The sequence below is a fragment of the Salvelinus fontinalis genome, chromosome 6 (assembly GCF_029448725.1).
Source record: "Salvelinus fontinalis isolate EN_2023a chromosome 6, ASM2944872v1, whole genome shotgun sequence".
Lineage (NCBI taxonomy): Eukaryota > Metazoa > Chordata > Actinopteri > Salmoniformes > Salmonidae > Salvelinus > Salvelinus fontinalis.
In genome coordinates this window covers 30,804,316-30,815,870 of record NC_074670.1, presented here as the reverse complement: position 1 = coordinate 30,815,870, position 11,555 = coordinate 30,804,316, and the positions used below count along the sequence as shown (strand labels likewise).

Genomic DNA, 11,555 nt, shown 5'->3' with positions numbered 1-11,555 from the left:
GATTTGATTTGAAATTATATTATGTGAGTTAAACATATATATTTTAATATATCTCATTTTCACCTCATTTCACACCTGATTTATTTAACAAAAGACAAATCTCAATAGGTGGTCAAGGTAAGTAAAGACATGACATAAGTGGGGGGGGTGGGCCTTTCTTCTTTTGTTCTCTACTGCTGCTCTATTGTTCCTCAAGCAAGTGGGAGGCCAATGACATCACGGATTCCCATCAGACCAACTCCTTGAATGACATTTTTTGTTTTACCCCTTTCAGTGATATCCAATTGGTTATTACAGTCTTGTCCCATCGCTGCAACTCCCGTACGGAATCGGGAGAGGCGAAAGTCGAGAGCCGTACGTCCTCCGAAACACAACCCTGCCAAGCCGCACTGCTTCTTGATACACTGCCCGCTTAACCCAGAAGCCAGCCGCACCAATGTGTCAGAGGAAACACCATACAACTGGCGACCGAAGTCAGCGTGCATGCGCCTGGCCTGCCATAAGGGTTCGCTAGAGCAGGATGGGACAATGACATCCTGGCCGGCCAAACCCTCCCCTAACCCGGACGACACTGGACCAATTGTGCGCCGCGTCATGTGTCTCCCGGTCGCTGCCGGTTGCGACACAGCCCGGGATCAAACCTGGGTCTGTAGTCATGCCTCAGGAACAGCGATGCAGTGCCTTAGACCGCTGCACCACTAATTATTTTTTTCCCCTTTAGTGTGTGTACTTTACTGTAATTATACTTTGGATGTTGCTTTTCAACAGTAAAAGTTTTTTTTTTTAAATCCCTGTAGGACATCTTTAAAGTATCATTTTTAGAGATGACTAATGTTACTATCTGGCTCTCATACCATCTTGGCCACCTAATCCTCCCCAGCTTCTAATTGGCTCATTCATCCCCCCTCAATGACCTTTAACTATTCCCCAGCTCATTGCTGTAAAATGAGAACATGTTCTCAGTCAATTTACCTGGTAAAATAAGGGTTAAATAAAATAGAAAATTAAATAATGTCCCCACGATAACAAAAAATGAAACATTTAATTGAAATACTTTAGAATTCCATTCATTCCTATGTAGGACTGCTCTTACAGGGTAGTGCCAATATGGCCGACCGGTTGCTTCAAAGCCTCTCAATTGCCAATACATAGCATCCGCAATCCAGGGTTTATATACATCATTTGTTCACACTTGCTCAGTTGGAACAAACTTAAATTTGTGAATTTCTTTCAGTGCATCATTTCTGAATTGAAAAGTAATCCAAGAAGTAATCATCTAGTTTTTCAAAGTATCTGTAATCTGATTATTGTTATGTCTCGTGGGTTTCATAACCACGTGTTTATAACAACTCAATAGTGATGATAAGGAAACAGGAATTCAGTTCAACCATTTATATGAATGTGCTCATCTCAACACACATTACCCATGATGCTCTGCGTATACAACTACTGTGCAAATAGTACAACCCTAATACAAAACAATTACAATATTTTGGCATATAACGTCACTGATAACAGTTATTGTTTTTTTGTAAGCAGATTACATGTAACTGATTATGTAATCAATTACTCCTCAACCCTGTCTACAGATAGGCTAGGCCTAAAATATCCCTGGGCTGTTCTCTAGGACCTCCGCTCTGTCTATAATCAACTCTCTCGGAAACCGTTTCATTACACCAAATAAGGCGAAGGAGGAGAGATGGAATATACAAGCCAACCTTCCCCTAGGAAACCCTAGGAAAATAAACAAAAGCTATTATAAAAGTGTCGTTCCTGGATGGAAATGCTTGACAAACATAAGAGGATGCGCACTGTGGTAGGGTAGACTATATGCTTCCCGAGTTGAGAGAAGGATATTTCATCATTGACACAGTGCCCAAATGGAATTGTGTAAATCTTTCAAGTATTATAGCCTATTCAGAAGAATAGTCAGTATGGTTTCTACTCCACAACACCACACATGAACATTAGTATTCCCAGTATATGACCAAATTACCTCGATTTTGGAACAGGCCCCTCTGTGCACTGCTATTATGTGTAGCCTATAAATTTGATCCAAAAGCACATGGCATTTAATTAATTAATCTTACTTTTCACAACACTAATACCAGACAATTTTTTTCTGCAAGCCTTGAGTCTAGACACATCAAACAATGATTTAAATATACACTAGATGTCTGACAGGGGGCGCTGTTTTGAAGCCACCGCGCCTCCATCTTGGGACTCTCCCACCATTGTAATTTTTTTGGGGGGGAGCCATAGAAATCAAATCAAAGTGTATTTGTCACGTGCGCCGAATACAATAGGTGTAGGTAGACCTTACAGTGAAATGCTTATTACAGGCTCTAACCAATAGTGCAAAAAAGGTGTTAGGTGAACAATAGGTAAGTAAAGAAATAAAACAACAGTAAAAAGATAGGCTATATACAGTAGCGAGGCTATAAAAGTAGCGAGGCTACAATGCAAATAGTCCGGGTAGCCATTTGATTACCTGTTCAGGAGTCTTATGGCTTGGGGGTAAAAACTGTTGAGAAGCCTTTTTGTCCTAGACTTGGCACTCTGGTACCGCTTGCCATGCTGTAGTAGAGAGAACAGTCTATGACTGGGGTGGCTGGGGTCTTTAACAATTTTTAGGGCCTTCCTCTGACACCGCCTGGTGTAGAGATCCTGGATGGCAGGCAGCTTAGCCCCAGTGATGTACTGGGCCATACGCCATCTGTAGTGCCTTGCGGTCAGAGGCAGAGCAGATGTGTTGCTACCTACCCTCACCACCTGGGGGCGGCCCGTCAGGAAGTCCAGGATCCAGTTGCAGAGGGAGGTGTTTAGTCCCAGGATCCTTAGCTCGGTGATGAGCTTTGAGGGTACTATGGTGTTGAACGCTGAGCTGTAGTCAATGAATAGCATTCTCACATAAGGGTTCCTTTTGTCCAGGTAGGAAAGGGCAGTTGGAGTGCAATAGAGATTGCATCATCTGTGGATCTGTTTGGGCGGTATGCAAATTGGAGTGGGTCTAGGGTTTCTGGGATAATGGGATAATGGTGTTGATGTGAGCCATTACCAACCTTTCAAAGCACTTCATGGCTACGGACATGAGTGCTACGGGTCTGTAGTCATTTAGGCAGGTTGCTTTTGTGTTCTTGGGCACAGGGACTATGGTGGTCTGCTTGAAACATGTTGATATTACAGACTCAATCAGAGACATGTTGAAAATGTCAGTGAAGACACCTGCCAGTTGGTCAGCACATGCCCGGAGCACACGTCCTGGTATTTCGTCTGACCCCGCAGCCTTGTGTATGTTGACCTGTTTAAAGGTCTTACTCACGTCGGCTACGGAGAGCGTGATCACAAAGTTGTCCGGAACAACTGATGCTCTCATGCATGCCTCAGTGTTGCTTGCCTCGAAGCGAGCGTAGAAGTGATTTAGCTCATCTGGTAGGCTAGTGTCACTGGGCAGCTCGCGGCTGTGCTTCCCTTTGTAGTCTGTAATAGTTTGCAAGCCCTGCCCCATAAGACGAGCGTCGGAGCCGGTGTAGTAGGATGCGTCGGAGCCGGTGTAGTAGGATTCAATCTTAGCCCTGTATTGACGCTTTGCCTGTTTGATGGTTCGTCGCAGGGCAGAGCAGGATTTCTTGTAAGCTTCCGGGTTAGAGTCCCGCACCTTGAAAGCGGCAGCTTTACCCTTTAGCTCAGTGCGAATGTTGCCTGTAACCCATGGCTTCTGGTTGGGGTATGTACAGTCGTGGCCAAAGGTTTTGAGAATGACACAAATATACATTTTCACAAAGTCTGCTGCCTCAGTTTGTATGATGGCAATTTGCATATACCCCAGAATGTTATGAAGAGTGATCAGATTAATTGCAAAGTCCCTCTTTGTCATGCAAATGACCAGAATCCCCTAAAAATATTTAAACTGCATTTCAGCCCTGCCACAAAAGGACCAGCTGACATCATGTCAGTGATTCTCTCGTTAACACAGGTGTGAGTGTTGACGAGGACAAGACTGGAGATCACTCTGTCATGCTGATTGAGTTTGATTAACAGACTGGAAACTTCAAAAGGAGGGTGGTGCTTGGAATCATTGTTCTTCCACTGTCAACCATGGTTGCCTGCACGGAAACACGTGCCGTCATCATTGCTTTGCACAAAAAGGGCTTCACAGGCAAGGATATTGCTGCCAGTAAGATTGCACCTAAATCAACCATTTATCGGATCATCCAGAACTTCAAGGAGAGCGGTTCAATTGTTGTGAAGAAGGCTTCAGGGCGCCCAAGAAAGTCCAGCAAGCGCCAGGACCGTCTCCTAAAGTTGATTCAGCTGCGGGATCGGGGCACCACGAGTACAGAGCTTGCTCGGGACCTTGCCATAAGGCAAAAGTGATAACTAAGTGGCTCGGGGAACAAAACATCAATATTTTGGATCCATGGCTAGGAAACTCCCCAGACCTTAATCTCATTGAGAACTTGTGGTCAATCCTCAAGAGGCGGGTGGACAACAAACAAAAACCCACAAATTCGGACAAACTCCAAGCATTGATTATGCAAGAATGGGCTGCCATCAGTCAGGATGTGGCCCAGAAGTTAATTGACAGCATGCCAGGGTGGATTGCAGAGGTCTTGAAAAAGAAGGGTCAACACTGCAAATATTGACTCTTTGCATCAACTTCATGTAATTGTCAATTAAAGCCTTTGACACTTAAGAAATACTTGTAATTATACTTCAGTATTCCCATAGTAACATCTGACAAAAATATCTAAAGACACTGAAGCAGCAAACTTTGTGAAAAATTAATATTTGTGTCATTCTCAAAACTTTTGGCCTAGACTGTACGTACAGTCTCTGTGGGGACGACGTCCTCGATGCACTTACTGATAAAGCCAGTGACTGATGTGCTGTACTCCTCAATGCCATCGGAAGAATCGCGGAACATGTTCCAGTCTGTGATATCAAAACAGTCCTGTAGTTTAGCATCTGCTTCATCTGACCACTTTTTTATAGACCGAGTCACTGGTGCTTCCTGCTTTAATTTTTGCTTGTTAGCAGGAATCAGGAGGATAGAGTTGTGGTCGGATTTACCAAATGGAGGGCGAGAGAGAGCTTTGTAAGCGTCTCTGTGTGTGGAGTACAGGTGATCTAGAATTTTTTTCCCTCTGGTTGCACATTTAACATGTTGATAGAAATTTGGTAGAACTGATTTAAGTTTCCCTGCATTAAAGTCTCCGGCCAGTAGGAGCGCCGCCTCCTGGTGAGTGGTTTCCTGGTTGCTTATTTCCTTATACAGCTGACTGAGTTCGGTCAATTTATTCAAGTCTATTTTTGCCATGTTTATTATATTCCATATAAATCAAATCAAATTTTATTGGTCACATACATATATTTCGCAGATGTTATTGCGGGTGATGCGAAATATACCTTAATGCATACGTTTAAATTACATTGTGAGCTAAATAAATAAATATATATAAAAACATTTTCCTTAAAGTATAATTTTTAGAAAGTTCTAATGTCCCTTTAATGTTACAGTCCCCACAACACAAAATGTTTAAATACATGGTATTTTTTCCTTGAAACATTTAATTAAAATACTGCAGAATTCCATTCATTCCTATGGAGGGCTGCTTCTTCTGGGGAGTGCCAATATGGCCGACCAGTGGCTTCAAAACATCTCGCTGGCCAATACACAGCAATCCAGGGTTTATATACATCACTGGTGTCATCGGTTTACTTTCGGCCCCCCATTGTGTGTAAAGTTCAGCTAACGCTATTGTGACCTCTACTGGTTTCATAAGGTTATAATACAATGTCAAACGAATTATTATGCCATTTATGTATAATACCTCGAGTATATGATCCATGATGGGTATGGAAAATGTTTGGCTGGGGCATTTGATTAATCTGAAGAGAAAGTAGTTGGAAGCTATCCACAATAAAATCGTATTACCATGCAGACCTAGGCTGTGTTCAATGAAGTAGTCTAGATATACAGAAAAAAAATGTCTTCCCGAAAAAATGTATTATATGCGGGAATATTGTCTAATTAGCCTATTTTAAAGGGATAATTCACACAAATTACTAAATGACTTACCCTTGGTTTCCTTACCCTGTAAGCAGTCTATGGACAACATATGACAGCAATCCATGCTTTGGTTTCAGTAGAGGCTGCTGATGGGAGGACAAACCATGTTTTTGATGTATTTGATATCATTCCACCTATTCCGCTCCAGCAATCCTCCACAATTAAGGTGCCACCAACCTCCTGTGTTTGGTTTTATTTCCCTGGCATTGTTTCCAAATGCTAATGTTTCAGAATTTGTGGCACAAATCCCATTAAAGTCATGGGACCGATAAGCATTTTCTGTGCATAATTTACAAATCATTAAAAAAAAAAATATATATGTATCGTGAAGTTTATCAAAGTCGCTAATAGATTATTTGAACATGATGCGCAAAAGAATGCTAATATCGGTCTCATGACTTAAATGGGATTTGTGCCACAAATGCATTTGGAAACAATCAGGGAAACTAAACCAAAGCATGAATTGCTGTCACACCTTGTCCATAGACTGCTTACAGAGTAAGGAAACGAATTTGCAATTTTGTGATTTGTGTGAACTATCCCTTTAAATGCTAGGCAACTAAATAAATAACATCTATTGAGGAAATATGATAGGCCTCTTGTAGATAACACCAACATGTTCATTTCTCTGTTCATCTATACTTCATTCTGTCAGTGACAGGGCTGTGTTTCCACCAATATTGCTTTTGGAAATAGATCCAAGAAAGGGTAACCAACAGAAAGTGATTAAAATACACACCAATGCAATAACAACACATAACATGAAACAAAACATTTACTGTATGCTATATCCACAATTTCTCACTAATTATTTTCACCCCAAGAAAGTCACATATAAATATAAGACTGCTTGAAACTGTTTTTTTGTACATGAAATGATTAAATAGAAAAATTATATTATTAAAGGGTATGTTTCTAAAAGACGTTAAAGGACAAGTTTGATAGGAACTAAATAATTTCCTACTGATAGTTCCTATCGTACTTTTCCTTTAATGTTTTTTTGTAGGAACATACCCTTTAATAATTTACCTGGCCACACCTGAATTTCCACCCACTGAAAATAAGTTGCACAATAACAACAGAAGTGGAAAAACGATGTAAGAGACATTCCATAAAATTCCCATACTCGTTGTTTGATAAGCCCAAAGGTTGGGTGAGTATTACATTTTTATATTTTTTCAGCTGTATTTTCCAGCTTTGTATAGCTAGCGGTCTTCTTACGTGGTCGGAAAGTCCAACATTTTATCTAATGCGCTGGTATGAGAAACTTCCGTGTTGTGATATGGAGTGCGCTTTGAAGGTCTGCGTACTACGTTTGTCTGGGCAGTTAACACATTCAGGGAACTTTACAACGCTATTTGTATGTCAACAATATTCTATTTAGTGGTTTAATATTGCAAGCGTATTTTCTTTGGTAGTCATGCGTAAATAGGGCCTTTATTTTCTTAGACTACTCAAACAGCACAGGCCATAATGAGATGCATTGGGCGGAGCTTTGTTTGCAACGGACAGGGAGGGATTCTAATTGTTTCATCGTTCTTGGCTTACCTCAACTGTCGTGGAAAATTTTCAACTTTAGAGACTATTGTTTGATGATTAATGACACTAGAATGCTGTCTGAAGTTACAGCTTGTCGGTTTTGGGGCATCATTGCGTGGGAAGACATGTATGACCTATAGAATGTGCAATCTGTAAAATGTACTATTCTTTGTAGGTGAAGAGCTGTTTACCATCAAACTAATAGAGCTGGGACACAAAGAAAGAAACAGACAATGTGATACAACTTCAGTCAAAGTAAAAACACTCAATCAAGCATAGACTTACTGACGAAGTCTGGAGACACTGAATACCTAAAAAAAAACTATGTCTGAGATCCTACGGTCAAACCTGGAGCTGCTAGAAGACAGACCCTCCAAAACCAGCGGGGTGACTGCTGAACCCCAAACCCCAACATGGGGGGCAGAGGGGGAGAAGGTGATTAAAGAATTGGGAAGGGAAGGAGTGGTGGAGGAGGAAGACGAAATGGTTAGCTCGGCTAAATTGGAGCCTACCACTCTGCAGTGGCCGGGTGACAGGGATGTAGAGAAAGCAACAAAGAACGGAAGTGCATTGACTGTGAAAGAAGATAAGGGAAGGGGAAAGGGGGATGACCCTGAGGGAGAGAGGAGGAGCGTGCACTCCATGTGCACCTCTCTTCAAGGAGGAGGAAGCCGGATGGAGGGCGAGAGAGGGCTGGGTTTGGGAGTGGAGAGAATGAGAACGGGGGAAGAATGGATGGAGAGAGAGGTGCAGCACCCAGGGCTGTGTAAGAGTGGGAAGAAGGTGCAGGTAGAGATAGAGGTGGAAGATGGTATGAACTCTTTGCCAGAGAAGGCAGCACAGGTCTTCAACCCATCTGTCACCATCCTACACTCCTCTAGTGCTCCGACATCTCCCAGAGAAAGGGAGGCATTCTGGGATGTGGACGCAGAGAAGAGTCTCCTCCTCGTTCCCCAGGGAACCCCACCTGATGGCTACTACCACGACTGGCCAGTGGGGGGGGGGTCCTCAAAATGTAAAGAGATGCACCAACATTTCATCTTTCTGTCTTTTGACCTCCAACCTCTTTCTCTCTGTCTGTCTTTCTCTTCTCTCCCTTGTTCATTCAGCCACTGTGGCTCTGCTCAAATAGTTTTGTGAGTGCAAATTCATCCTTCCACTCCTCCCTTATTTTGTGGTAATCTGATCTAGAAGGTGTTAATGTTTCTGTTAGCTTTCTTTTACTTCAGAGGGCAGAAAGACTAATAGTCTCTCCTTTCCTTTACCCTCCAGGTGGGTGTGACTGTGCCAACAGGGATGCTCTCAAAGTGGGGGTGTCTGTGTTCACTGCAGCTCTGATTTTCCCCCTCCTAGTGTGGGGGGGTTATGTCTTCCTGCCTTTTGATGCCCCCCTGCTGGACAGTGCCCCCCTCAGGCTGGTCTACACACTGCGCTGCTCTGTCTTCGCTGTGGTGCCCATCATACTGGGTGAGTGGCTCATTGGTCATTCAGCATATGTTCTTTACCAGAATTACTCCGGTGTGAACAGCAAGGTGGGTTGAACAACAACACTACCATCACAAGCCAACACTTGTGTTGTCCTCCCAGGCTGGATGGTGCTGGGTGTCTCCAGGATGCGGTTGGGGGATGTGAAGCCGCTGTGTGAGATGGAGGCCGGGGAGGTGGGTGTGCACCGGCGCTATGTGGATGACTCCGTTACCCTCTTCCTGCTCTACTTCCTGCAGCTGGCCGTAATGGCGCCCTACCTGAGCCAGGACCTGCTCAAACTGGTGCCCCTGCTCACCATCATCTTCGCCTTCGGCAGGTAAAGAAACAACAATGCAAAAAAACATTTATTTTGTCACATACACCAGAGAGATGCAGTGAAATCTGTTGTCCAATTTCAGTGCCCAGTCAGTCATAACCCTATATGACATGTGATCTCAATTTAATACAGTCTGGGCAGACTATAGAAATGACTGCATCTGTCTAATGTCCATCTCTCTTCTGTGCCAGGCTGATGTACTGGGTAGCAGCTGCACTGGGCAGCAGTGTTCGGGGCTTTGGCTTCGGCCTGTCCTTCCTGCCCACCGTGGCCATGCTGGGTGCCAATCTCTACTTCATCTTCACCATGGATGCTGGGGGCACCATCTTTGCCCAGAATGTGATTCACCAACAAGACCAACCCCCAGCCTCCCGCCAGAGGTTCTGGGGATAGGGGGATGGAGTAAAGACCGAAGGAATGGAAGGATGGGGAAGAGGGACAGGATTTGTTTTACCTACTGGTGGAATTTAACTTTCAAATGGTTACTATGTAAACGGTAGTGGATCGTGCTAGTGTGATTAAACCACATTGATGATGTGTAGAATAGACTGGGCAGTGGTAGTCAGTGATAGAGCATGTACAAACAGTTATTGGAGAAAGTTTCTACGTAATAATTCATCTTCTTGCATGGCATTATACCGTCACTAGTGAAACAGTAGAATGTATTCTGTAGAAGATTTGCTAATTGACAGCTAAGTACCATGGAATAATGTTGAAATCACAATTGTCTCAATGCAAAGAGTTTGTAGATCCACACAGAATTGTGCCACTTGGAAGTTTTGAAAATAACCAAACCACTGTTTTCCTCAGAAATATCTAGCTAGGCCTGTTGCAGAAAAATAGTTTGCTGAACTGTACTGTTTGACAAGTATATCTGTACTCTACTGTATTGCATTTGGTTATGAATCTGGTATTACAAGCTAATAACAATTACATTGACATTTGGGACATTTAGAGAAACTGAGACTTGCTATAGACTTCTTAGTCAATTTCCTCTTGAAAATGTTCAATATAACCAATCATGTTCTGTGAAAAGGTCATCGACTACTGAGTGGACATTTAGTCTCATCTTCATGACTGTATTGCCTTTTAAAAGGACATCCACACATAAGCAATGTCATAACAGCTAACAAATAAATGAAAGAATTGATTTAGTACAAAGATTTTGACATTGAGAACCATTTCACAGCATTTTGTGCCCCCCCCCCCCTCCCCAAAATGTCAGTGACCTTATAGAAATCCAACAAGTACCTACCTGCCCAGGTGGCCCAACCTCCATGCCTTTATCTCTGAAAACTAATCCTTTCACAATACACAGCCCTGTAAGGGTGAATGGAGTTGTTACTGTATTTTAAAATGTTATGTATGAAATCTGATTTTTACAGTGATGTTTTTATTGGCCTTTCATTTGTGAAGCTGACATTTCTATTGTTTTGAAAGCCTTTTAGTGACCAATAAAAATGAACAAGCATTTAAGGTAGACTTTTGTGCATTACAGTTGTTTGAAATGGGCACCTGTTTTCTGACTGTGTTATTGCTGTGTTCGTAGCCAAGTGGGAAGGTGGTATTTATCACAAACGACTGGGAGAGATCCACTTGAACACCCCTCCAACTCGTAATTACTAGTGGAAAACCATAGAGATCGATAGAGGACGCAACATTGTATCGGTCAGATTTTGGCTTCTGTGAGAGCATGCGCTGTGCCATTGAGGCCATCTCCATTTTGAAGAAGTACATTTTCTTCTACTAAGAGTTGGTAAACAAACTGAAAGGGTGCATACATGCCTTGGAGTGTGTTGTTTGAACAGGTATAAACATTTTACATTTACATTTAAGTCATTTAGCAGACGCTCTTATCCAGAGCAACTTACAAATTGGAAAGTTCATACATATTCATCCTGGTCCCCCCGTGGGAATTGAACCCTGGTCCCCCCGTGGGAATTGAACCCACAACCCTGGCGTTGCAAGCGCCATGCTCTACCAACTGAGCCACACGGGACCACGCCAAGTTTGGCGATTTATTGCCACCTGCAGTTATGGAATGTTTGCTCACAAGTGTAATTAATTGGCTGATCCCTCCTGATGACCTGGATGGAAATATATCATCTTTCCTTAACCAGTAGGAAGTCCCACCCAGTT

At 42.8% G+C, this 11,555-nt stretch overlaps 1 protein-coding gene across 1 annotated transcript; it reads left to right on the top strand.

The window, feature by feature from the left end:
- Positions 1–7,118: 7,118 nt before the first annotated feature.
- On the top strand, positions 7,119–10,896 carry LOC129857640 (transmembrane protein 79-like). The gene is made up of 5 exons (XM_055926090.1): positions 7,119–7,226; positions 7,788–8,627; positions 8,885–9,079; positions 9,200–9,416; positions 9,608–10,896. Exons 2-5 carry the CDS (start codon positions 7,937–7,939, stop codon positions 9,807–9,809), a joined length of 1,305 nt encoding a protein of 434 aa, XP_055782065.1. The 5' UTR covers positions 7,119–7,226; positions 7,788–7,936; the 3' UTR covers positions 9,810–10,896.
- Positions 10,897–11,555: the final 659 nt, after the last annotated feature.

What these genes read in the sequence shown, in the direction of transcription:
- LOC129857640 (XM_055926090.1), top strand. Translation starts at nt 7,937, where the DNA reads ATGTCTGAGATCCTACGGTCAAACCTGGAGCTGCTAGAAGACAGACCC. An exon ending in GGGGGGGGGGTCCTCAAAAT is followed by an intron (nt 8,628 to 8,884) that starts GTAAAGAGATGC and finishes TTTACCCTCCAG; the next exon opens with GTGGGTGTGACTGTGCCAAC. An exon ending in TGTGGTGCCCATCATACTGG is followed by an intron (nt 9,080 to 9,199) that starts GTGAGTGGCTCA and finishes TTGTCCTCCCAG; the next exon opens with GCTGGATGGTGCTGGGTGTC.